At 42.5% G+C, this 27,573-nt stretch overlaps 1 protein-coding gene across 4 annotated transcripts; it reads right to left on the bottom strand.

The window, feature by feature from the left end:
• Window positions 1-2,205: 2,205 nt before the first annotated feature.
• On the bottom strand, window positions 2,206-27,573 carry LOC141788579 (desmoplakin-B-like). Of its 4 annotated transcripts, XM_074667469.1 has the most exons (25): window positions 27,271-27,573; window positions 26,983-27,111; window positions 22,858-22,948; window positions 21,921-22,042; window positions 21,657-21,807; window positions 20,366-20,491; window positions 18,060-18,119; window positions 17,805-17,972; window positions 17,431-17,535; window positions 17,241-17,336; window positions 16,091-16,216; window positions 15,852-16,004; window positions 15,560-15,714; window positions 15,294-15,420; window positions 15,003-15,189; window positions 14,394-14,884; window positions 14,122-14,300; window positions 13,760-13,898; window positions 13,436-13,629; window positions 12,732-12,894; window positions 12,567-12,650; window positions 12,371-12,478; window positions 12,180-12,278; window positions 10,259-12,085; window positions 2,206-9,169 (listed from the first exon to the last, which is right to left on the bottom strand). In XM_074667469.1, the coding sequence occupies exons 1-25, from the start codon at window positions 27,444-27,446 to the stop codon at window positions 2,675-2,677; spliced, it is 11,751 nt and encodes a 3,916-aa protein (XP_074523570.1). In that variant the 5' UTR covers window positions 27,447-27,573; the 3' UTR covers window positions 2,206-2,674. The 4 variants fall into 4 exon arrangements, with proteins under 4 accessions (XP_074523570.1, XP_074523567.1, XP_074523569.1 ...); XM_074667466.1 differs by lacking the exon at window positions 27,271-27,573 and having other exon boundaries at window positions 26,983-27,050; XM_074667468.1 differs by lacking the exon at window positions 27,271-27,573 and having other exon boundaries at window positions 11,588-12,085; window positions 21,921-22,045; window positions 26,983-27,050.

The following is a 27,573-nucleotide window of genomic DNA, read 5'->3' on the forward strand; positions in this document are numbered from 1 at the left end:
TAAGTTTTTTATCGAGAAACAGAGTTTAAGAGTGGTATTGTTTTTTTTTGTTTTCTTTACACTTAAAATACCTTACAGAAGATTCCTCAAGCTGAATCTTTGGCGGGAAACGCCCAAATCAAAAATATTTACCAAACAGAAAGTCAGTATGCTAGCTGTCGGTTTATTAAATTTGCATGCTAAGGTAAGGTGAACATTTCTGTCGGTAGATATCTAAGATACCCCGTTTTAGGAGTGAAAAAAAGTTAGAATGTGAAAAAATAATCACCACAACCTTTGTGGAATTAAGTAGTGGAGTCTAATTTGGTATTTTATCATGTGAACACAATCAAAGAGCGCTTAGTAAAAACAGTTTGATTTGAGAGTTAGCTTAGCCTGAAAACCTGCACCCACTGAACTTCATGTTCAGTCCAAACTTATCAGTTTTACTAAATATTAGTTTTAAATAATAACCAGTTTTACAGTGGGTTATTTGGGTGATATTTCTATGAAAAAGGATAAGTCAGAATTCTGACTTTAATGTCAGCATGCTGACTCAGAATTTTGAGATTAAAGTTAGAGTCTCAGAATTCTCCTTTTTTCCCTCAGAAAAACAGTAGTTTTAAAAAATTTGACTTTTTGTTGTTGTTTTTAGTGGCCCAATCCTCTTCCATATTTCAATTTAATTCAATACAGAAAGTAAAAAGGTTCCATCATTTATTCAGAAAAAATGCAAATCATTCATTGGGATTTGCAGTTTTTGTGCTGTCTGATTTCTAAAATATCAAGTTTGCCCTTCAGAATTAAAGCTGAAATACATGTTTGTGAATATCAATTTCAGCATTATTTGTTGAAATAATCATTTAAACATGATAAAGGTGTTTTAAAAACTATTTTAATGATTTATATGAATAAAATAATTTTTTTTTTCTGTGTCCAAGAAATCTGTGCCAACCGTTGTAGCCATTGAAAAAATCTCTATGAACCAGTGATAGTTTGCTCCAAAGTCACATGACCCAAGTCAGTTGAGCTTACTTCCTTTTTGGTGGGAACAATGAAGAAAGTGTTCCACATTTAAACTCCTCCTCATCAATATTTTATCAGAATGATTGTCTGTACATGGGGCGCTTTCGTTGTTCATCAACTCTGTTACCGACATTTTCTGGTATACTTACTATTTATGATATAAAGACCAAACTGTGAAGAAAATGTGCAGAAATATGAGGTGATGGAGGTCAGGTGGTGGCATGTTCAAGGTCTGCAGTTAGCACAAGGACCAAAAAATACAGAAAATTCCAACTGCGTTACCACCACAAAATGAAGTGTTGTAGAGACAGGTTCATCTCTTATTGTCATGTCAGCTGTATTACTAATGATTTTAGTGCCATAATTCTTTTAAATTTTGGCTAAACTTTGAAGTTAATGATGAGGGGCGTCTTTTAGGGAGCGTGGTCTTATATAGAAATGTTGAATAACTCTAAATTTAGTATAATGTGGACTGGATTTATGATAAAAAAAATAATCGCAATTTTTGTCTGTAACACAGTTGACAAAATAATGTACCATTTTATTTTTTTTACTACTTAAAAATTTAAGAATTCATCAGAGCTTAAGCTTGCCAATTAATGAATTTAGTGCATTCCAGGTATATACTTCAAACCAAATAGAATATGAAGCAAAAAGCAGACTTTTTAAAAATATATTTGTATACTTATAATGTATATGGAATCAATGTTTAATTAAATATAATATAGTAAGAACAGATACCCCATCCAGTTGGACTGTCTAAATCCCCCCTTCATGACTTCTAATGATGACATTTATTTTACACTTTACCTTGTGGAAGCATTTTCTATTCGCCAGGAAATCAAATACAGTAATATTTCTTCTTAAAATCATCTTTCTGCATTGTGGTGCTACCCTGCAATTCCCCTATTATTCTTAGCGGTTTTTTTTTCTTTTGAATAAACTGGACCAAACTGATGACGTGTGTTCTTAGCAGTCAATATTCTGGCTTTGTGGTTATAAATTATTACCGTTTAACACAGTGGAAAAGTTAAGCTCCACATGATCTCTTACATCACCTGGGTTATCTCTCAAAGTATCTTCATTCTTCATGAAACCAAATACAAGAACAGACATGAATCAGTGTGAGTAAAAGACTCTTTTATTTGAATATACTGAGTTACAAAACCTGAAGCATTTATCAGTAGAAACCGTTGATTATGACAGATTACATAAAAAATATGAGTATGACAGTATTTGTAACCCCACCCTGCATTCCCCATTTCAAAAAACAGACATTTGAGATGTCAAATGAAATTATTATAATACTAACGCAAAGCTTCAACAGAAATTACATTCAAAGGTAGGATGTTACTAGTGCATGCAAGAACGTGGCATTTCCAAGCCTCTTAGGGGAACCAAGATTTTTACAAAAAAAAAAAAAAAAAACACTTAATCTTTGATCCAAATACTTAAAAGATGATGTTACATTGGTCCAGTTTCATCAAAACACTCTTGGCAGTGTTACCTGTAATCATTGCAGCATGACATTTTTAAAAGCATAGCAACACCAAAGCATCAAACTACAACTATGCAAAGTTTAAAAGATTATTGTTGCAGAAAGTCAAATGTGAACTTTTCTTAGTTTACAACATACTTTTCATCTTCTTTATCTGAGAAAAGATAATACTCATTTTTTGGAAGTGGAGGAGCTTACAGAGGTGAAGCTGTAGCGACTAGTTGTTGTGACAGGAGAGCCTAAGTCCAGACTGCCCCTGCGAGAGCCTCTTCGAGAACCGCTCCTTGAACCGCTGGTGGATCCAGGTGCAGAGGAGACGTTGTAGGGACTGCTGATTCCACTGGAAGACATGGACGATGCTGGAAGCATTCGGACTCCGGTGCTTTCCTCACACATGCAGTTATCCAGAGCTTCTTTGTATGAGATTTTCAATTTGGTCTTGGGGCATGTCAGGTTCTTTGTGTGACTTTTGAGGTCTTGGAGCTTTTGGGCAGATCTTTCATTCAGCCAGCCTAATTTCAGAGCATCTTGTATGCTTCTTCTGCAGTTGTTTTCTGGGTCTTGAAACCCTCCTGTTATAAACTGGTACTCCAAGAACCTGTGCCCTGCCTCATATGGCAGCCACTTCTCCTTCATGGCCTCAGCAGCAGACATCTTCTTCTTGACTTTTAAATCCTCAAATCCCATGAAAGCTTTCTGTGCAGGCTTGAGCTTAGAGGCCATGTCCTCGTCTATTATGCCCTGACGTGTAGCTTCTTGGATGCCCAGCCTGCGACCGTTGACAGGGTTAACGATACCACCAGTGCAGGCCTGGGCCTCAAGTAGTCTTTGAGCAGTGATGGTATCCACGAGACCACGATCTAGAGCCTCTACGATGGAAATCTTTTCCAAAGTTTCTGTGTCAAAAACTGCACCTATAGGTTCCTGTTCACTTACTGTTGCAAGGGGGGAGGCCAGAGAGATGGAGACACTGGATATATTTCTAAAGGAGTCAGGGGAGTCTCGAGAAACACCGCTTGATGAGGAGCTTTGTTCTGTGTAAGAGCTCCGCTCTGAGTAAGAGCTCCGCTCTGTGACAGTCGTAGTTCTTGTTGTGGTCATCTTGGCAAGTGTTGGTGACATGGGTCTGGACTGGACTGATGATGACGATGATGATGATGATGATGTTGTTGTTGATGATGAGGACTTAGCTGATGGAGCTGAAGTCCCTGATGTTTTCAAAGTTGATGAGGTTGCTGTCAATGACGAAGAACCCGGGGAAGCTGAAGTTCTAGAAGAAGCAGATGATGTAAATGTCACTGAAGATGAACCCGGAGAAGCTGAAGTTCTAGAGGAAGATGAGGACGTGGATGTCACTGAGGATTTACCTGAGGCTGCTGCTGATCCTTTTTTGGTCCTGCTTGTTAAAATATCTGCAAACTGTGTAAGGTTTATCGCACGAGACTTGTAGCTATCAAGCTCAGACTGGGTGATCACGCCCTTTTCTATCATCTCTGTGAGGTCATACTCTCTTCCTGTCTTCCTGTCAACAATCTGAAAGCGCATGGATCCATCTGAAGCCGTGATGGTGATCTCCTCCCACTCACACTCCTGTTCTGACAGCTCGATGAAGGTGTCATAATCAATTAACCCTTTGTCATACGCTTCACGTACTGACATCTCTTTGTTTGTCTCTGGGTCAACGATTATCACTCTCCTCTTTCTCAGGGTGTTTTGCATCGACTCTTTAGACTTAACCGGCAGAAGGATGAGGCCAGTTTTCTTGTCCGTGATACAGCGTTTCTTAAGTTCCTTGTAGGTGAGGTTTTCCTCTGTGTTAGGGTCAAAGAAGCCCTTGGTATCAGCATTCTGACTTGACAGAATCCTGTTTGTTTTCTCATCAAAGTAACCCTTCTTGTAAGCTACATCCACGTCAATACGATGGCTGTGCTCAGGGTCGATGATACCGCCACTGGCGACCTGGGCCTCAAGCAGACGAATACCATGACCTCTCTCCACGAGACCTCTCTCTATGGCCTGGAAGAGGGAGATCTTCTTGTCTGTGCCAGGAAGTTTATAACCAGTCACAGCCCTTTCTGCTGACAGCAAGATGTCCTTTTGCTCTGGCCCAACCAGATTCCTGTTGTAGGCATCAGTTACACTCAGGTAAAGGTTGTTAACGGGATCTACGATAAAGCCTGAGGCAGCTTGGGCTTCAAGCAGCTCCAGAGTGGTTCCAGGTCGTAGAAGATCTTCTTTCATGGCCTGATAGATGGGCAACACCTTTTCCTCTGACTCAACGTAAATTCCTGCTATACAGGTAGAGCCTCTAAGGTAGGGGCTCAGGAGCTTTTCAATGTCCTGGCTGGTCAATCTGCCCGTCCTTAGTTGATCCACATCTGAACGTTTCAGCAAATTTGCATCCACTAGATCCATGACAGACACCTGGTCTCGAAGCCCCTGGACAGTGACAGGCTTGACAGGCTCAGGAAGAAGCAAAAGTCCTGTTCTTGGATCCACTTTGCATTTTTTCTTCAGAGATACATAGGAAGTTGGTTCTTGGGTGTCCAGGTCGAGGTAATACTCAGGCTGCTTGTTTAGAGCATGGGAGAGGTCGCTATCCAAGATGTTGCGCTGTATAGCCATGTCTTTGGAGAGGAACACACTAAGGTTCGGATCTAGGATGCCACCCGCGCACTCCTGGGCCTGCAGCAGACGTAGCGCGGTTTTCTTATCAACCAATCCCTTCTTCATTGCCTCAGCCACTGACAGAGACTTAGCTGTGCGTGAATCCTTGTAGCCCACAGCAGCAGCCTCTGCTGTCAAGAGTCTGTCTCGATCCTTGCTGTCCACCATCCCTCTGGCACATGCTTCATCTACTGTGAGTTTTTGATTGGTCACTGGGTCAATGATGTGACCTGTGGCTGCTTGGGCATCGAGAAGCAAATCTGCTATTTCAGAAGGTATGATTTTCTGTCTCTTTGCCTCTGAAAAGGACATTTTGCCTGAAGGTCCAGCTGCCACACCAGCAATGGATCCTGTGCCTTTGAGGAAGACCTTCTTGTCCAAAGACACCTCAGGGACAGTTTTCTTCCCATCTTCTAGATCTTTAAATGTGAGTTTGTCCAAAACACCACAGTCAAGCAGCTCCTTAGCTGTGACAGGTTTACGAACACCCTCAAAGACAAGTTTGGAGGAATCCAACCTCTTAGGGACAGGAAGAAGCAGGAGGCCAGTGTTTAGCTCAACCTTGCATTTCTTTTTCAAGTCCCTGTAAGTGACCTCCTCATCAGTTTCTGGGTCTATGTAATGCTTAGAGTTCTCTTTAATAGCTCGGTTTGTGCTATCATCAATCAGGTTGCGCTCAATCGCCATGTCTACTGGAAGGAACACGCTAATAGATGGATCTAAGATGCCTCCTGTAGCCTCCTGAGCCTGTAGCAAACGCAGGGCAGTTTTCTTGTCAACGGTTCCTTTCCTCATGGCCTCAAATATAGAGATGCGCTTGTCTGTTGTTGGTGAACCAAATCCGACCGCTGCTGATTCTGCTACCAGCAGTCTCCTTCTATCCTTTTCATCGACCACACCTCGATCACAGGCCTCATCAACTGTATACTTCTGATTGGTCTTGGGGTCAAATATGTGACCAGTGGCAGCCTGGGCATCCAGCAGCAGGTCAACTATATCTGGTGAAAGGAGACCATCCTTCTTGGCTTCTGTAAATGTCATCTTGAAAAGAAGTTCGTTTCCAGACCCTGGATCCCTTTGACCTTCTATCACAAACCCAGCAATTGGGCCTGTGCCTTTAAGGTTACTCTTTTTGTCAGCAGACACCTCAGGAACAGTTTTCTTCCCATCTTCTAGATCTTTGAGAGTTTGTTTGTCTAAAACACCACAGTCAAGCAGCTCCTTAGCTGTTACAGGTTTACGAACACCCTCAAAGACAAGTTTGGAGGAATCCACCCTCTTAGGGACAGGAAGGAGCAGGAGGCCTGTGTTTAGCTCAACCTTGCATTTCTTTTTCAAGTCCCTGTAAGTGACCTCCTCATCAGTTTCTGGGTCTATGTACTGCTTAGAGTTCTCTTTAATAGCCCGGTTTGTGCTATCATCAATCAGGTTGCGCTCAATGGCCATGTCTACTGGAAGGAACACACTAACAGATGGATCAAGGATGCCCCCTGTTGCCTCCTGAGCCTGTAGCAAACGCAGGGCAGTTTTCTTGTCAACGGTTCCTTTCCTCATGGCCTCAAATACAGAGATGCGCTTGTCTGTTGTTGGTGAACCAAATCCGACCACTGCTGATTCTGCTACCAGCAGTCTCCTTCTATCCTTTTCATCGACCACACCTCGATCACAGGCCTCATCAACTGTAAACTTCTGATTGGTCTTGGGGTCAATGATGTGACCAGTGGCAGCCTGGGCATCCAGCAGCAGGTCAACTATATCTGGTGAAAGGAGACCATCCTTCTTGGCTTCTGTCAATGTCATCTTGAAGAGGGGTCCAGTCCCTGGACCCTTCTGACCTTCGATCATTACCCCTGCAATTGGGCCTGTGCCTTTAAGGTTACTCTTTTTGTCAGCAGACACCTCAGGAACAGTTTTCTTCCCATCTTCTAGATCTTTGAGAGTTTGTTTGTCCAAAACACCACAGTCAAGCAGCTCCTTAGCTGTTACAGGTTTACGAACACCCTCAAAGACAAGTTTGGAGGAATCCACCCTCTTAGGGACAGGAAGGAGCAGGAGGCCTGTGTTTAGCTCAACCTTGCATTTCTTTTTCAAGTCCCTGTAAGATACACTCTCCTCAGTTTCTGGGTCTATGTACTGCTTAGAGGTCTCTTTAATAGCTCGGTTTGTGCTATCATCAATCAGGTTGCGCTCAATCGCCATGTCTACTGGAAGGAACACACTAATAGATGGATCAAGGATGCCCCCTGTTGCCTCCTGAGCCTGTAGCAAACGCAGGGCTGTTTTCTTGTCAACGGTCCCTTTCTTCATTGCATCAAATACAGAGATGGGTTTGTCTGTTGTTGGTGAACCAAATCCGACCACTGCTGATTCTGCTACTAACAGCCTCCTTCTGTCCTTGTCATCAACCACACCTCGATCACATGCCTCATCAACTGTAAACTTCTGATTGGTCTTGGGGTCAATGATGTGACCAGTGGCAGCCTGAGCATCCAGCAGCAGGTCAACTATATCTGGTGAAAGGAGACCATCCTTCTTGGCTTCTGTAAATGTCATCTTGAGGAGGGGTCCAGTCCCTGGACCCTTCTGACCTTCGATCATTACCCCAGCAATTGGGCCTGTGCCTTTAAGGTTACTCTTTTTGTCAGCAGACACCTGAGGAACAGTTTTCTTCCCATCCTCCAGATCTTTGAGTGTTTGTTTGTCCAAAACACCACAGTCAAGCAGCTCCTTAGCTGTGACAGGTTTACGAACACCCTCAAAGACAAGTTTGGAGGAATCCAACCTCTTAGGGACAGGAAGGAGCAGGAGGCCAGTGTTTAGCTCAACCTTGCATTTCTTTTTCAAGTCCCTGTAAGTTATGCCCTCCTCAGTTTCTGGATCCATGTATAGCTCAGGTTTTTGATTTAGAGAACGGTTTGTGCTATCATCAATCAGGTTGCGCTCAATGGCTGTGTCTTTGGGAAGAAACACACTGTTAGCTGGATCTAAGATGCCTCCTGTAGCCTCCTGAGCCTGTAGCAAACGCAGGGCTGTTTTCTTGTCAACGTTTCCTTTCTTCATGGCATCAAATATGGACAGGGGTTTGTTTGATGTTGGTGAACTAAATCCGACCGCTGCTGCTTCTGCTGCTAACAGCCTCCTTCTGTCCTTGTCATCAACCACACCAAGATCACATGCCTCATCAACTGTATACTTCTGATTGGTCCTGGGGTCAATGATGTGACCAGTGGCAGCCTGAGCATCCAGCAGCAGGTCAACGCTATCTGGTGGAAGGAGACCATCCTTCTTGGCTTCTGTAAATGTCATCTTGAGGAGGGGTCCATCTCCACTCCCTGGACCTTTCTGACCTTCAATCATTACCCCAGCAATTGGGCCTGTGCCTTTTAGGTTTATCTTTTTGTCAGCAGACACCTCAGGGACAGTTTTATGCCCCTTTGCAAGCTGGTTAAATGTTGGTTCATCCAAAATACCAAGGTCAAGCAGCTTGTCTGCTGTGACTTTCTTGCGGACTCCATCAAAAATCACACTGGATGCATCTAGGGCTGGGGTTTCTTTCGTTTTTTTCAGTTCAGCTTCCATGCTTTGTCTGAGAACAGTTGTGTCTCTAAGCTCTTTCTGGATGGCTGACATCTTATTCTTATATGAATCCTCAAGCTCCCTTAGCTCTCTCATCAGCCTGTCTATCTCGCTTTTCAGTGAATTCTTGTCTCTCTCCAGACGGTCCTTATCTGAGTCATACTGCTTGATCAGGTCCTGCTTACTTTCATACTGATCTTTCCAGTGAGCTACATCTCTCTTCAACCTGTCACTCTCTTCCTGTAGGCGCTGCTTATTGCGGAGCTCAGACTCCAGGGAGAGTTTAATACGGTTGAGTTCATCCTCTAGCCTTTTGAGGCGATCTGTGTCCTTATCAGACATTTTCAGTTTCAGCAACAGATCATCTCTCTCGGACACAACGTCGTTGTACTTGGATTGGATTGACTGCATGTTGGCTGTTATCTGCAGAAAAACGGGGAGGAAAATAGAGAGAACACAGAGAAAAAAAGTCAGTAAACCAAAAAACAAAGTCAAAATATCTGGATAAGAACTACACATTTCTGCACATCATAGTATAAAACTACTGGATAACCAAACTGGAAGAAGTTGGACCTGAGACAATTACTCTCAGGATTCTTATCTTAAATACTGCGTCTTGGCGAGTGGACTCTAACATTCTTGAGGCAAATTTCTGTCCAACACTTGATTAGACGCAAGTTATTTTTTTAAAACAGTAACTGAAACATAGAAAATAGCAAGTCTTTGGTCATTCTTTTGAAATACCCTTTGCTTTGATAAGTTAACAATCTACACAAACTACTTTTCCCTCTAGGACAGGTCTTACAAGATTGGGAAGTGAATAGGTTATAGATACTTCACATTTTGTTCCAAAGATCAGTCGGTTTTAGCCTCAGGGTAACAAAATCTATCCGGAGTACAAGAAATTTTGTGAAAACCAATCATAAAGATCTGAACTCAAACTTCCCAATCCTGGAGACAAAACGTACAGATGTTACATTATCTATAGGAGCTACCACTACAAAATTATACACAATCATTGCACCTATTGATTTTTGAGACGTTCTGCAAATTTGCTAAACAGCACAAATATTTCATGCCAATTGACGAAGGCAAATCTTGATGGACAGGTCTTTTACTGCTCCACATATGAGATTCATTTGTTCCTCTGAAGAGTACATTCATGCTGTTTTAACAAGTTTGCAAAATAATTTCTATAAAACAAGAGAGAGAACTAGAATATGGCAACAATCAAACAGTATTTGAGCAGAGGATGATGACATCAGTGACATTTTTAATCACTTTAGAAAACAGCATAAAAAGCAAATCAACAGCAGAAAGCAAGCAGAAAGGCATTTGCATGCAAGACTATTCAAACACATACAGAGGTATGTGTTCAAATCAGAGTTACCAAGTGGTCCAGCATGCAAGCATGTGTTTGCCTACAGACAGTGATAGCTACTTGATTGATCCACATTAGGACTCTGATTTGGAAAGACGAGATCATTCCAGGACTAAGAGCCAAACTTGTACCTCTGTGGCCTGCTTTTGTATTTTCTCAGCCTCCAGCTTGAGTTTCTCCCTCTCCGAGGAGAGCTCTGAGACCAGGTTGCTGTAATCTACATTGCTGCGCTCACTGGTCTGAAGCTGCAGCTGGAGGGCTGTGATCTGGGAGGAGAGCTCTTCACTGTGCCCCTGTTGGGATCTCAAGGCTTCTTCTTTATCGTGTCGGGCTGTCCTCAGCTCCTCCTCCAGCCTCAGCCGCTCTTTGGTCTGGGTCTCTGTCATCTCCTTCAACCTCAGGAGCTCAACAGAACTCTCGTTCAGGGCCTTATTCCTCTCCTCTATAGTCTTGTAAAGACTCTCATTCTTCAGGTTGGCCTCTTTGACTCTGGCCTGCTCCTGGAGGAGTTGTTGCTGCAGGGCCCTCAGCTCGGCACTGAGCTGAGCCATGCGCTCTTCAGAGGTCTTGTTTCGTCTCAAGCTTTCCTCCAGGTCCCCCTGCAGCCTCAGACGCTCATCTTCCCCTCTCTTCTCCGACAAGCTTGCGTTCTCCTGGCTATGAAGCAGCGAAGTGATGGTGCGGTTGTAGTCTGTCAATGCGGTGGCGCTCTTCTCCAGCTCTGTCTCTAACTGCTGTCGTCTTGCTACTTCATCTTGCTTTGCCTCCCTCAGGTTCTCTACTTGGCTCTCGAGCCCATCCCTCACAGCCTGAAGGTCCTTCATGCGCCCCTGTAACCTGCTCATGTTCTGCTCCACCCTGCTCCTCTCTTTGCTTTCCCTCTCTAACTCCAGACGCAGCTTCTCAAGCTCGTCCTTGCTCTCACGGAGCTGGGACATCGTCATTGATGCACTGCTCAGCTTTGACTGCATCTGGGACAAGGACTGTTCCAGAACACTTTGCCCTTCCTCCAAAGTCTTCCTCCTGCGTTTCTCCTCCTCTAGACTGTGTGTGACATAAACTAGCTCCTCACTCTTCTCTTGCAGCTGTTTCATAGCTTCAGCCAGCTCGTTCTCAAACTGGCTGCCCTCGTCGTCCCTCTGCCTTGCCAGGTCCTCCACCTTACTCTCCAGCTCTCTCCTCCTGCGCCCTTCCTCGGTGATAACAGCTCTCTGGCTTTGAGCTTCTTCCTCCACCCTCTTCCTTTGGTCCTCAGCCTGCTTTAAGGACAACCTGATCCTCCTGAGCTCATCCTCCAGATCCCTCCTCTCTGACACTATCCTGTCGTACTGCAGCTGGAGCTCCGCAGTGTCCTCGTTCTTCTGGGCTGACAGCCTCTGCACGTCTGTGCGGCTGACTTGGATCTGGGATTCGAAGTTGAGTTTTAAGTTATTGATCTCCGTACTGCATTGGCTCCTTACCTTTGAAATCTCCCTCTGCAGGTCCTTCACCCTCGCGGCCTCATCAGCCAGCTGCCGCCGCAGCAGCTCAATCTCCTGCTGCTTATTTGCAACATCCTTCTCTAACTCCAACTTGGACCAGCTAACCGTCTCCAGCTCTTTCTGCCTCTTCCTCAGGACTGACTCGTACTCCTCTTGCTGCTGGGTGTAGCGCTCCTCTGCCAGCCTCTTCTTCCTCTTTTCTTCCTCTAGCAGGTACGTGAGACGGGCTACTTCTTCGTTGAGGTCCGCCAGCTTGCCCTTGGTGCTGTCCAGGTTGCCCCTGGCAGCGCTGACCTCAGCTGCCTTGGTTTGCGACACCTCTTCCATGACCACCAGCTGGTCTTTGGAGCTGGACAGCTCCAGCTGAATGCGAGCAACGGCGTCCTCCAGAGATTTGTTCTTGCTGTTTCGATCTTGGATGTCTTCTCCCAGTTGGCGGAGTTGTTCTTCTAACATATCGATTCTGGTGTTACGAATCTGTGAAGAAGAGAAGGAAAAGATCAGAGAGCTTTACGAACAAATTCATCAGCAAGGGCACCGGGTCAGAGGACCTAATCTACAACATGATTACCTTGAGCTCCTCCATGTTTTTGAGAAGCTCTCCCAGGTATTTGTAGTAGTCGCTGGACTGAGTGAGCAGCTCCATGTAACGAGTCTGCAGTTGTGTCGCCTGAGAGGAAAACAGCAGAAATCACTTTACTTAACTTCACAGATTCATAGATATTTCTCTAACCAATCCATTTTTAAATCAGTTTTTTTAACCTCCAGGTTCAGATCCATTGATGGCGACTTAAGCATTGTCCTCTTGATCGGGATGTTGAGCAAAGTCTCCAGACCAGAGGTGTAAGAGTTCAGGTCTGTTTCGTAATCCTTTTACACAATAAAATCAGAATATCCCGACAATTAATCACTTGTTTTCTTCAGTTCAAGTCTGATAAATCAGTGTCAGCCTCTTTACCTTTACAGAAACCACACAGACATCATTGTCCTTCAGCACACTGTCCAGTGTCCCTCGCTTGGCTTTGATTTCTGCGTTCAGGGCCTAAAAAACACAAACACAAGAGTTCAGATTTCTGCTGACTCGACTCACACAGAGAGTTGGACTGAGGGGCCATGATGAGACCTTCTGGCTGTTAATGTGGTCCTGCAGGGCCTCGATGCTCTCTATCTTGGTGGTCTGGAGGGTGTTTTGGGTCTTTCTTGTTGCATCAATCCAGTCACTCAGCGAGCTGCTGGTTTGCTTGTACTGCTGCAGCTGAGGTTCGTACGTCTCCAGATCTTGAACTCTGAGAAAAGAGACAAAATAATGCTATCATGTAGCATCTTTCTTCAGCATCTCTTTTTGGGGGATGGTCTGAAAACTTTGGATCAACATGGGATACAGAGAAACAGAGACACAGCACTGACATGATGTGCAAGTTTCGAAACCTTCTAAAGATCAAAGTGTAATGATTTTTTTAGTTTGACCACAGAGACGATGAGAAAGACAGAGCTGTGATTAGTGCAGTGTTTTGTATTATCACTTTGTGTAAAACAGGAAACACACAAGATAATACAAGTTTTTTTTTCTTTCTAATAAACCTTAAATTAGAAAACAAGCTAGCAAGCCAATCCTAACCCCAACCCCAATCCTGATCCTAATGAACGATGTCACACCACACTTAAAGAGAAGCTCTCAAATGCGTAATCACTATTTTCTGAGAGTACACAGACTTTGCTTTCATCAAGAAAAGGTGAGAAAGAATTGTCGGAATTCAAAAGCAGAGAGAGCAACTAACGATCTTTAACAAAAGTCAATCACAAGCAGTCGAAGAGAAAGAAACCAACCTGGTGTCGATCTGTCCCAGGATTCGTTTCCAGCGGTCTGACAGCAGGTTCACCTGCTCGGTGTATTTGGACAGCATCATGTCACACCTGTGGAAGGGCGCCCCCACCTGGCCATTCCAGTGGCTCGCCTTGGCCAGCTCAGCTTCCATGGAGGAAAGAACGTCTTTCTTCAGATCCAGGTCTGATTTCATTTTCTGTGCATCAGAAATACAACGAAAAATTATTTAAATGTGACATCCAGGACGGGACGTCAGGATGGGTTAAACTGAAACATGAAACCTTAAGAATATCACAAACATATCACTGGACAATGTCATGAGATACCTTCAGGACCAGAATATACTCCTCCACTTCACTGGGAGTCAGAGAGGTGGTCTCTTTCTCCGTCAGCCTCGCCTCATAAACTTTCACTATGTCTTCAGCTCGAGCCACACTCTCCAGCATGTCCCTTAGAGCCCGCAGCCTAACAGAGAGGAAGAAGAGGTTCAGAAGAAGAGGAAATCATTATTCTGTTGATAATAAGGACGGCAGCTCAAGCGATTCCCTCAAATTTCTGCAAAACAACAGCAGACCAGTGATGTCCTTGCACCTTTGCTTTGGTGCATCAAAGTTTACAGACATTTTTAATCTTAGATACTTAAACTCCGTCTCTGTGGGACGGACGAAGAGTTTCACTTTGGACTGACCGTTGCAGATATGCCGATGAGCTGCCCTCCAGACTGTTCAGCCTTTGGTTGATGACTCCGATCTCGCTGCGGAGGAACTGGGCTTTATCTGAATCCTTCATACCCTCCAGCTCCTTCATGATACGATCCTTCAAGCGTAGGTACTCCTCACGCATCATGTCCACGTCTTTCTGCATCAACTACAAGAAAACACATTTAAACAGTTGTTGCACCTCATAAAGGGGTGGAGTATTTTACAGTTCTGTGTGTTTCGTGAGTTTCCGTGTGTCTACCTCTAACTGGGAGATCTTCAGGCCACAGTCGTTCACCCCATCGTCTCCAAGACAGATATGAACATGCTGACTCAGGGTGTCCTCAGCGCCATCCAGCCTCAGTCTGAGCGCGTGCAGCTCTGTTAAGCTGCGGGATGTTGACACCACCACCTTCTTCTTAGCAGGGGCTGCCTCAGACCTCAACGTCACCGACGAAGATACCTTCACCACTTCCTGGTTCTTTGCCACCTCCTTCTTTGCAGCCGCCTTCCTCGCTGCCTCTGCTTTCTTCTCCTCCTGCCGTCTCAGCTCCGCCGCTCTCCTTCTTTCTTCTTCCAACCTGGCCTCCTCTGCCCGCCTCCAGGCCTCTTCCTCTGCTAACCTCCTGGCCTCCTCTTCTGCTAACCTCCTGGCCTCCTCTTCAGCAGCAGCAGCTTGTTGCTGTTGTATTAAAAGTAGCTCCTGTTGGCGCCTCAGCTCTTCCTGCTGTATATCTGTCTCCCCCTGAACGACTGTGAGAGGACACGAGATATATCCTTTTACTATGATTTCTATGATTGTTGTTCATCCCTGATGTATAAAATCAGGGAATCAGGGGTAAAGGTGGATCGATGAATGTCTAATACTGACCATATGTCGGCAGTTGCACCACCAGCGTCTCATAGTGGCCCTGGGCTTCGTTGAACTGGTTCTCTATGCTCCTCTTGTCCTCGTCTCCAAACATCTCCGAGCCCACGCAGCTCACCTTGAACTCCTCAAAGTGAGTCTCCAGACTCTTGATGATTTGGCGGTACTCCTCAGGGCGCATATTAGCCAGCTGAACATACACACATACACAGATTTTATGGAAGTGTTAAACAGTTCCTTAGCTGTGAATTTAAAAATCTGAAGATATCACTTGGGGGTTTGTTTATGACCTACCATGGAGATGGTGAGGGAGTTGATGCGTTTGATATCAAGGAGACAGTACTGCCAGGCGACCAGACTCTTCACGTTGATGTAGAGCTGGTTCCAGATGGACAGGATGGCCTCATAGTACTGCTCATTCCTGTAAATCAAAGGTTAAAAATTATCTTAAAGGTATTGATAACAGTGACACCTGTGGCAGGAGCCGGTAGTATTTTTGTGGGGGTGTCCAAGCACCATCAGACATGTCGCAAAGATGTAATTGAATAAAAAAATCTTACTTGTTGGCCAGACTGATGCCGATTGGATTAGGTGGGGGCACGATGAGGCACACAGAGGGGATGGTCATGTCCAGTCCTCCGGGGCCGGTAACGTTCCACTTACTGCGCTGACTGTTGTCCTTGAGGATCGCCTCATCATTCTTACAGATGATTTTCTATAAAGTGTCAAGAGAACTAGACAATTAGCTATTTTGCAGAGGAGGATAAGAAATCAACACATCCATTCAGGCCTTGCATTGATTGAGTTATTGTAAGAGCCAGTCGTATGAACATGCATCATTAGAAACCCGACCTGGTCTTGTTTGAAGTCACACAGCGCCTTCACGATGACCTGGCTGCTGCTTTTGTCCTCTGGGTTTCTGGGTTTCAGCCTCACAATGTTCTTTGACCTGTTGACCAGGTGCTGCACCTGCCTCTTGTGTTCCATGATTTTCTCCTTCTCTTTCTGGTTTTAAATCAAACAAACAATGACATTAGTAATACAAACAAAGCTTTTCTTTAAAGGCAACTATTCGTAGGAAGCTGATGTACCTCAAGTTCTTTGAGGAGCCTCAGCAGGTCCTCCAGAGACGTGTTCTTGTCACAGGTGAACACCTTACGAACCCTCTCATGCTCCTTCTGCAGGGCGCTGTAAGTCTCATTGGCCTCTTTGAAGAACTATTGATGGAAATATAAAAAATGTTGCATAAGCTTGAAATAGTTCTTTGCTTTTCTAAAAAGAAAACGGTGAAATTAGGTCTGTACACTGGTTATTTCACTGGTGGATTGAGAAGAGGTCATCGACATAACATCAGGACTTATCCCACAGTTATTTAATGACCAATGAATCTTGACTTGGAGCTTGCCAAACTGTCTTTTCTAACACTACCACTAGAGGCGCCAAAGTATAGATTATCCTTAAAACTGTTAAAAAAATTTTGAAGGTTTGGTCCGGGGGCGTGGCCTACAGCTGACTGATCTATGCCCCAAATTGTCAAAAAGTGTAAAAACTTCAGCCTGTGTAGCTTGTTTCACCTAGGCAGATGCGCCTTCATGGGCTTGTACAACATGCTTAAAGCTTTAAGAATATAATTCAGACCTGTGTTGTCAAATCAACAGGAAGTTGGACATTTCATTTATATTGTACAGGTAAAGGACATGTGAATGAATAAGCAAAAAATCCCTGGATTTACATTTTAAAAAAAATGAAAATTTGAGATTTTTTCACCAATTCTCCCAAGAAACATTTGGCGTTACGGTTCATCTGCTAACAGAAAGGGACTTGACATGAACTCATGTCTCTAAAGTTGCATGCAGTTGAAGTTCTTCTTCTTCCTCCTAAATGGTACCAAGAAAAAGCTGCTTTGTCTCTTTTAAGCTGGTGGGACTTTGACAAAAGCTGCGTTCAGCTCATGTCCGTACAGCACGCATTTTGTGGCCTTTCCACTGACTGATCCTGGAACACATCCCCAAATAACTGAGACGAGCCATCCCACTTTTTGGGACCCTTTCGTATGGGTGCCAGACTGAACCAAACCGTTCGCGGAAGCTGGAGCTACAACACTGCAGACTGTTGATTGGTCTCCCAGTCAGTGATGTTTTGACTGGAAAAAGATTGCAGAATTTGTCCACAGGGGGCACAATCTACACAAACTAAAATTCCCTCACAGGAGCTTTGAAGTACAACCCTTCATCCTGTTACCTGGCTGTAAGCTGAGTTCTCCTTCAGGTGAGTGTCGATGCATTTGGTGATTTGAAGGAGCCAGCTCCACTGAGTCTGCAGAGTGTCCTTATAGGCCTAAAATGACACAAACGCACAAAATTTAAACACAAAGGTCCCACTTTCACCCTCATAAAATGCATAAAGACACTTTGACTGGATGGGTCCACACCTCGATCTTGTCTGCAGCTGGGTGGTTGTTCTTCAGGAGTGTGTCCACTTTGCCCTTCAGCTTGTTCAGGTCTTTCTCTTTGTCCTCCAGAGAGCTCATCAGTTTCTGTCCAACGGGATGACACACACAAACAAAAAAACATCAGGATGTAGCTGGGGCAGCACTGCAGCTCCGATCAGTGGATGACTGACTGCATCTGCCAAAATCTAGTCTACTACAGATTACTCCCTCATGAGATAAAGAGTAACTACATAAAGAGGTATTCCAGTAATTTAGGCGCACAGGTTTGCCAAGAATGTTAATCAAGCTCCAAAACACCGTGATTAGCTCAGGTCCCCAAAGCATGGAGGTCTCTGAACGTCTTGTCCACTGACCGAGTAGCTCTCCTGTTTCCTGGGGATGTACTGGTCGATGTTTTTGTCTCCCCAGTCAAACACCAGCTCCTCCTCCTCTCTGTCGTTCACCCACATGATCTCTTTGGACATTTCCTGGATGATCTGCTGCAGCTCCTGCAGCTGCTGGGTCCGTCCAAACGACAGTTTCTGGCACAGGAAAGAAAAAGTGAATTAAGTTTGTGAAAAGTTCATCAGGGATGAGGTGATGTGGAGTTTATCTCTTCTTCCTTTTACCTGTAAACTGTCCCACTCTTGATCCAGAGCGTGAAGATTGCCTTTGTCTCCTTTCTTCAGCTGTGGGACAGAAAGTAAAGCAGATGTGATGAGAGATTCAAGAATAGAAGAAGGCAATCTGAATCAAGATCATTGATTCATTACTTGAGTGTTTGCTTGAGCTGGTGTCCCTGAATTTAAGAGGACTAAACCCAAAAATCTCTCTCAAAAAAGTAAAGATTACAATTTTTTACCGTCAATATCACACAGATCCTTGTTTTTAATAAATGAATTTTTCGTATTTATGAAATTTATGAGCTGCAAACAACCTTAAATGCATCTTATGTAACATATGTTGATGTAAAGCTGTTCACAATTTTTCTTTAATTCGCAAAGTGCCCAGGTTTCTTTTCTAAAATGAAACAAAATACACATAAATACAGACTTCATTCCTGAGTTTTGTTTATATATTTGGAAATTTGGGCTCTTAGTTGATGGTGATGTCTGGAACTTGCAGACAGATCTAGTAGAAAGTTAAATCAAAGTAAAGCAACAGATACAACAGAGAGCCTGATATCTATGGCAAGCCGTTTAAAAGCTAAGCTTGACTATCCCAAATAACACTTTAGAAATCAAAAACGTATTTCTGACTAGACGTAATTACATTTTGGATTGTCGGAATTGTAATTCAAGATATTGGTAATTCAATTTTAACTAGGCGAAATTGAATTGCAGATATCTCAAATTTCAAATATCTGTCATTAAAATGTATTTCAAATATCTATAAATTGATTTTAGATATCTTCATTTGAATTACGACTATCCCTAATTCCTATGTTAGATATCCACATTTCCATTTTGACTTGTCAAAATTCTATTTACAGATAGACATTTACCTAGTTGAAATTTAATTTTGGATATCCAAAAAAAGAAACTTTCGATATCTTCAATTGAAGTGAATTTAAGTTCTCTCTAATTGGAATCGTCTAGTCAAAATGTTTTTAAAAATACCTTGTATTTGAATAACAGATATCTACAATTTGTTTGCAGAAAACCTTAACTCACATTTTTGATATACAGAATGACGTAGTAGCAGTGGCGGCTGCTGGTCAGTCAAGGAGGGGAAGCTCATTTTTTTCCGGCCTACATAATAAATTTGTTTATTTATTTAAATGTAAATTCTACCCTCTGTGTCAGCTTGTTAGCAGCTGGAGGTGCTACATGAGACTACGACAGGCTGTAAGTGTGAGTGACAGGGGGAGAAGCTCCACAGCTGTAGCTGTAGCTGCTTATTGGTGAAAAGAGAGAGAATCTTTAAACACAACGCTCGTCGTGTTTAAGAAAGTAAACTCGCTGCAGATCGATAAAACCTCCAGAACAAGTAAATGTAAAACTGAGAAGATGCTCCGGTGGAGGGTTATACTTCAAGATTGCTGACTGGCTCATTTCACTGTCAATCAAAAAGGGATTCAGCCTCAGACAGATCATCCAATCATCATGCAGAAGCCCAGCGTCCAGGCCAGCCCACTGCCTCATAGACCCCCAGAGACGCTGAGCGTCCGATGGGCGGGACAAAGCCCAGTGTTTATCCAATGACCATCCAGTTTCCACAGTGGAACAACCCACTCTACGCTTCCCCACTGAAGTCAGAAGACGCTCAGCGTCCAACTGTGTTAGAGCGCTGAGACGCTGCGGGGATGAATGAGAAGGAGGTGGAGCCAGTTACCTGTGATAGGAGCTGATTCTGAACAAAAGATGAAGGAATTCTAGACCAGATTTTATCAATGAAATGTTCACACAGCAGAACATATCAACACTATTTAGGGACATTTTAGGGGAAGCTGAGCTTCACTTGCAGTCTTTGAGCAATCGCCACTGCTACATTTCCATTTTGACACATCAAAATTCTATTTACAGATATCTACGGTTCATTTTGTGGAGTTTAAATTTAATTTTGGATTTTAAATGTAGATACCTTAAATTGAAGTAAATTAAAGTTATTTGTAATTCTAATTCTATCGCGTTGAAATGTTTTTAAGAGATATCTTGAATTGGAATAACAGATATCTTCAATTCGTGTGCAGATATCCGTAATTCCCATTTTGTATATCTGCAAATGAATGAATGAATGGCGAAAAGTGACATTGTTTTACCAAGTCAAAATGACGTAGATATCTGAAATGACAATTGTGTATGGGCAGAATTTATGTGCGGGTATCTGAAATGTTATTTTTGTCTGTCTGGCTTTTGAATGTTCAAACGGCTTGCCATAGATATCTGGCTTTTCTATCAGAGCTACATGTCTACACATTGTGTCGTAAGCCCACCAGCTCGTCTCTGGCCCGCTCCACCTCCGGGCTCCTCTGGAGGGAGCTGTGGAACCTCTGGTGGCTGATCATCTGCTGGTCGATGGCTGCAGGATCGTCCCCCCAGGACGCGGTTTCAATCAGACGCTGAAACATCAAACAGACACAGGGAGGTGAGTTTGCATCACATGCACCATGATGAAAAAGGAAGCAGAGCTTTATTCCTTTCTCCACATTTGCCTTTTTTTGCACCAGCAGGGGGAGTCAGAGCAACAAGTTGGAAACTTCCTGCAACTTTGTTCCCCAAAAACATCTCTGGAATCTACCACAGACACAAACACAAAACCTTCTTTTACTTCTCTGCAGAACTTTCCCTTAAAACTTCTCTGTGTCTCTTTGTGTGTTCTCTTTTTAATTCCTCGGAGCTCATTGTTGTTAATGTCAGAGATAATTAGCGTGTTTGCGGCCACTTCATGCAGACTCTGACAGCTCACGGCAGAGGAATGCTTTCATGTCTGAACCGAAGATCGAGGGCCAAGTGTTCTGCTTTAATGAGATCTGTCAGTCACTTCACTTACCCTGTTTAATCCTTCTATGATAGGCCGCTAATAACTTAGCTTCAGGGCTTTAATGACCCGGACAAAGGGATTTTAATTGGGGTTTCATACATCGAGCTGCAGTAATCAAACCTGTGCTTGAATTCTCTGCAGGAGGTCTGCAGAATAAAGTTTCATCTGATCTAAAAAGTCATGTTTGGAGATTTTCAGGAGGCTCTGGACGATATTTAAGAGTGAAATGAAGATGCAAACACTGATCAAAAAGGTTAAAAATCTGAAGGAGTGAAACTGACAACGCCCTCCATAAAAAGACAAAAATAAATCCAGTTTAATGATGTTTTAATTGGTGTTTGCATCTGTGGTGTTAGCGTGAGTGCTAACGCTTTCAGTGTAGCGTTTTAATACTGTTTGAGGTCATTTTAAGGCCAAAAGTGCAGGGACAAAGTGTTTTCTCTGTTTTTAGCTAAAGTTTCAAGTCAGCAGAGTTTAAAAACAGGATCGGTTTGAGGTAAAAGATGTGGATTTAAATCAAACTGAAGAAAAAGTTTTTATAGATGACTTTTATAAACCTTTACAGATTTTCTTTGGACAAGATTCTTGAACTAAGAAAACAGCACCATCATATTTTTACACCGTCCCCACTGTTCTGCGCAGGGCGTCATCTCCCTCAGCCTGTGGGTGTGTCCTCCTGATTTTAGGATGCAGCGTTGTGTGTGTGTGTGTGTGTGTGTGTATTTGTGAGTGTGTGCACAAACCTTCTGTTGTGCAATCCAGCCCATGGCGTCCTGGAAGCTCCTTGGAGGCTCCTCCCAGCCTCCAGAGCTCCCTCTGTTGCTCCTCCTCCTGGTCATGGTGCCTGAGATGGCCATGTGGACCCCCTTCAGCTGGTCTTTGCACATCTCCACGCTACAGGTGCAGAGAGAGATGGACGACACTTTACAATCCTGTCTTGACTGACCCGTTTTCCTTTCACCAACGATAATTCCTGTCATGCAAAGTGACCCTGAGGAGTGTCTTACGTCTTGACCACGTTGTCGTTGGGTTGTCCCATCTGTCTCAGGTCCATGGCGCAGCCCTTCAGCTGCTCAATGGTCTCTTTGGCCATCGCCATGTTGCGCTCTGCATCCCCCGCGTTACCGCCCTGCTGAGCACAAACATTCACAGAGGTTCACAAAACACACCGGGCAGAACGTGCAGAACAAAAGGTACAGCTCCATAAAAAGTTTTACCCGCTTTGAAACCAATCCTAGTATATGATTTCTAACTTACATCCTGTCTCATTTTTTGTCATATGCATGAATCAGTCTAAACTTTTTGTCGTGCAAAAATAAAAATATGCTCATGTATATATTTTTTTCTAAACACAGACTTCTGCTTTGCTCTGGTTGCACAAATGCAGCTCAGAGTTTGGAGAAGATTTGTGTCGACACGCAGCAAACGTCCAAGTCCCAGAGAAAAGGAAGTGACAGGACTGATTTAGCATTTAGCAATTTTCATTCAGCTGGAGCCAAATAGACCGGAGGGTTACTGGTAAACAAAGTGATAAATAACTCCCAAACGTCTCTCCAGCAGTGGAATTACAGCTCCTGAGCTCGTGTTGAACTTTAGAGAAAAATGCACAAGAGACTCGAAGTTGCTCAACATGAAGCAGAGAAGATGTGCTGAAACCTAAATGTCTGCAGAACTGACTCTGGCGACAATGTAAAACCAACATGTCTCCAAAAACAGAGGGATAAATGAAATACTGTCAATGTGAGTTTGGTTTTAATTAAATTCTCCAACAACCACAGAAAAAAACGCATCCAGCTGCTCAGTGCCTCTAATTCACCCTGCGTCTTTCTTTCTGCAGAGTTCTTGTTTTGCACACTGAGCCCAGAGGCAGATCAGCCTTTATTTACACTCCTGAAAGAAGAAGAGCTCGTAAGCAGAGAAACCAAACAGATCCTGAGTACTCACATGGATGGCGAACTCGGCTCTCTTCAGGTATTCCTGGCACTGGCTCTGCAGGATCATGGCTCTCTGGTGGATGCCACCGAGGTTGGAAGCACTGCAGGGGGCAGCAAACAAAGTCATCAGCTTTTGAGCTCTTTGATTCAACAATAAACTTCAGCTGCAGCATTTTCTACTGCAAAGCTGGCTGAAAAAGACAGATATGGTGATGTTTGTCAACTTTGTCAACTATTTTCAAACTTTTTGCACATGCAAAATTTCTTTTAAGTATCAAATCTTTATTCTTGATTTGCAGTTTCAACAGGAAGTCATCATCAGGGATCATTAATTTAAATAGTTTGCAGCCAAAGTCTCACCAAAACTAAAATGAGGGTTTTCTCTGTTAATCCTGGGTCACACATTTTGTTTTGCGAATCAAACATGTTCTTGGCTGTGTGAATGCAAAAAGGGAGGGACTGCAAAACCAACAAAAAATGAAGATGGAAAAGCTGACTTTATTTCTAAACAAAGAAAAAAAAGATTTAATATTGAACTTATTTATCATTTAAAATGTTTTTTTTTTCACTTTGAAACTTAACTTCCAAATACTTGAATTAGTCTTTTCTTTGATATCTTTTGTAAAATTAGTTAAGTGAAGTTAGTTGTTTTTTGTTCATTAATAAAAATAAGTATAATAATGATTTTATTATTATTATTATTATTATTATTATTATTATTATTATTATTATTATTATACATTTTATTTATCTTTTTGAAATAAAAATAAAATATTTGTGCAATATATATAAAAAATCAAATAAATGAAAAGAAGCAGAAAAGAAGAAAAACTCTTATTATGTCTGCCCCTTCTTTCACAAAAAATTAAAAGAAAAAACATAATTTGAAAAAAACATATATTTTTTATAAAAAAAAATTAAAAACACAAAATTGGTAAAAAAAAAAATAATAATAATAATAATAATATGTAAATATGGAATGTAATTTTTTTAAGATTAATTTAGGATTTAAAAGATCAATCAATTTAAAAAAAGAATTAAAGAATCACATGATTGGATTTATCTTTTTTTCAATCTAATCATCTATCTATCTATCTATATATATATATATATATATATATATATATATATATATATATATATATATATCAATCATGCATTTCTCTAATTCTGTCATATATATACATATAAATTTATTCATACATACATACATTTATAAATTTTTTCTTGCAAGATTTTGTTACATTTTTTTTTCCTGTATTTTTTCAATATGTATATCAATTTTAAAAATATTGGAATTGATGAATGATACTGAAAAAACTATCATGCATTATATATTTTTTTGAGTAATAGAAAAAAATTGTTCCAGAAACCGGAAAGAATTTATGCTTCAGTTGGTGATATGATTCTTTCCCATCTGAATTTGAGAGTTAAACTGATTCCTGTGCATCTCTTTTTAGTCAAATAGAGGCTGTGAGTAGAGTTTATACCCAAACAACAAAAGCCTTCATCATCATGTGCAGCGGTTACAGTGAAAGCCCTAAAACAGCTCGAACAAAGAGAGCATTGAAGAGCCGTTTTTTTCATCTTGAACCACCCAGAACGTGAGAACAGGACTCTGAGGTTCAGCAGGTCAGAGATCTGTTTTGTCCCAGTTCATAAAGAGCCCATTTTAACCCAGCATGCTGTGAAACGTCTGATTTTTGGAGACACGTCCCAGGATCACAGCGATAATCTCGACCTGCCAGCTCATCATGATGATTTCTTTAAACTCACATCACATTTCTGATAAATGGTTTCTGCCTGACGCCTGCACAATACAGGTGTCAAATCTGATGTCACTAATCACATACAGTATGTACAGAATGTCTGCAGCAACAACTTTCTCCTAGCAGACACGCCTCAGCATGGAGCAGCAAGGTGCTGGATGCAGGGGGAGAAAACATGAACGCATTTCTCTTCTAGGAGAAGTTTATCATCCAACTTTCTGACCACAGACGCCACAATCCAAGGTTGACGGATAAAAATATGTGCACCAAAAATAGAGCTCTGCAGGCGTGGGACTTCTACGATTGATATTAAAGCTATTGGATAGAAAGATTGCAAATTCCTGGTAATGCATGCAGATAAAATAGACCTAAAGCAAAAATTTTACTGACAAGAAATTAAAGTTGACACAATTTGTCAATCAAGACTTTTGTCTTTGAGCGTCAAATGCAGAAGATGATGCTAAAAATACTGTAAACTGCTTATTTGAAGCGCCCTCTGCTGGACATACTCAATATGACAGCTTTTCTTACCCTAAAAAAGACCTCAAAGCAGAAAAAACCTACGGTAGAGGATTAGGCCTACTGACCAAAAATAAATAAATGTCTAAAGCTAAAAAAATATTATTAATTTTTCAGAGATTAAAGTCAGAATTTTACTTTATTTTTTTTCTCAGAAAAAAAAGAAATAAAGAAAAATGTGGACTTTTTTTTTTCAGTGGCCCTAAGCTTCTTCCATAACAAACTGATTTACCTGAGAGAGGTCACATTAATCAGCTATAATATGTTTGTACGCAGTAAATATGCTTGCATCAGCTGATTTGAACATCTAATAGTGACATTTTCTTGAACAACTTCCACTTTTCAGATGTTTTGAATCAAAGTGCAGAAGCTCCAAACTGCAAGCCCACACAAAACTCCCCCTGATTTCAACTTTTTAGGACTTATTTGGCCCCAGAGACTAATTTTCATGTGTCAAACATCTTCAGATCAAGTCGTGCACACGCCCTCTCTGCCCTGTCCTGAAACCATCGCACTGACATGCCAAATCTGTAAGCGACGACGAGGAAGGTCTAAAAGTGGTCACATGTTTCTGGGATGAGTGTGTGTTAAACTGTTGCAGCAGAGGGAACTTAGCAGCTCAGTGTGAGCTATAAATCACACCCAGCTTTTCTCTCAGGGGAGGGCAGCTGCTGTGCAGAAGCTGAGTTATGATTCCAGAAATGTGCACGGCTGCAGCTTTAATTCAACTTTACTGAGTTTAATACAGTGCAGATCCTCCATTATGCAACATTAGAGTCGATTAATGTTGTTACTCTTTTGGCAAACAGCACAAATACACTCTTTTCTTTGTTGCAGAGCATATTTTAACACAATGCATGGAGACTGGAGGGAACAATCCTGTGAGAAACAGATGTGAGAGTCAGGGTTATGTCGAACTCCAAAGCTTTAGAGCAGGGGTCTTCAACCTGTGGCTCTGGAGCCTCATGCGGCACTTTGACTCCTTTGCAGTGGCTCCTTGTAGCTTTAATAATATTGTTAAAGCAAGGGGTGTTTTAGATTTTTCTTACAGATGGTATTTATGATACACCTCTTGAGATAAAGCTTTTAATTTGTTGCAATTTTTTGGATTTTTTTTATAATTTAAATTTTGTAATATTTTTTCAAATTAAGAAAAAATATCCATATTTTTAAGATTTAGCAAATTTTTGAATTCTTTATTTAAATCCCCATTTTTATTTTTTATTTATTTATTTATTTATTTTTGCAATTTTTAGAAAATTTTTCAATATTTGGAAGTTAAGCAAAATTTTGAAATTTCATTATTTAGTTGGGTTTTTTTTGCGAAATTACAACATTTCAGCAAAAGCAAAACAATTTTTCCCATTCTTTAATTCCTTTTTTATTTAACAAATTTTTGAATTTTGTTTTAAAATTATTTTCAACTTATTGAAACTTCTCAAATTTGCAGATTTATTAAAAAGAAAAAACTAAGAAATCACAAAACACACACAAAAACTTCTCATTTAGATAAATATTTTTTTTTGTCTCAATGTGAAGATAAAGTAGATTTTGTGGCTCCTGAATGACTTTCATCCAGGTGAGCTGAGGCAAAACGGCTCTTTGAAAAATAAAGGTTGCAGACCCCTGCTTTAGAGTCTGCAGGAGGAGATTGATGCATTTGTTTTGGCAGCAGATCTCTGTGGCTCAAACTTTGTGTGCTGAAGGTGTGCATGGGTGAAATGAATACAGGGATATGATCAGCTGACAGGATTAATATTTAATGGCAGGAAGATCTCAGGACTCTCTGCAGCGACAGGTAACAGGTGGTAGCGCAAAGGTCACAGGTCAAATAGGTGAAATCCTACCTCATTCCGCCTCCCATCACCATTCCGCCTCCGCCGCCTCCGCCGCCGCTCATCATGGTCATTCCGCCTCCGCCGCCTCCGCCGCTCATCATGGTCATTCCGCCGCCGCCGCCTCCGCCGCCCCCGCCGCTCATCATGGTCATTCCGCCGCCTCCGCCGCCTCCGCCGCTCATCATCGTCATTCCATGTCCGCCGCCTCCGCCGCCCATCATCACCATCCCTCCGCCACCGCTGCTGCTCATCACCACTCTTTCGCTCATCCCTCTGTTTGCCAAAGCCCCTCCGGACGACCTGGAGAAGGAGTAGGAGTTGTATCCGTCCATGTAGGGCTCGTATCCATTACCGCTTCCGCGTACGACCTCGCTCTGCGCGTACTGCTGGGTCATCCCCCCGCTCAGGTCGCCTCTGGAGCCGGATCTGTAGCCGCCCTGGTTGAGGGCCTTCTGCGACCCGTAATAGCTCATCCTGACCCGGCAGCTACAGCCACACCGTGGGAAACTACCCGAGAAAACTCAGCGGCGCGGCAGAGAGGCGCAGCGACATGCAACACGTTCCTGTCTCCACCTGGACGCCCCGGACCCTCCAACCCTC

Source organism: Halichoeres trimaculatus, unplaced genomic scaffold, assembly GCF_033239565.1.
Source record: "Halichoeres trimaculatus isolate MK-OKI-2021-1 unplaced genomic scaffold, fHalTri1.1 fHalTri1_scaffold_4, whole genome shotgun sequence".
Taxonomy (NCBI): Eukaryota; Metazoa; Chordata; class Actinopteri; order Labriformes; family Labridae; genus Halichoeres; species Halichoeres trimaculatus.

Coding starts and splice junctions, on each gene's coding strand:
- LOC141788579 (XM_074667469.1), bottom strand. CDS start 27,446: ATGAGCTATTACGGGTCGCAGAAGGCCCTCAACCAGGGCGGCTACAGA. Junction 17,973..18,059: donor AAGAGTGGGACAGTTTACAG/GTAAAAGGAAGA, acceptor TTCCTGTGCCAG/AAACTGTCGTTTGGACGGAC. Junction 13,630..13,759: donor AGTATATTCTGGTCCTGAAG/GTATCTCATGAC, acceptor TCTGATGCACAG/AAAATGAAATCAGACCTGGA.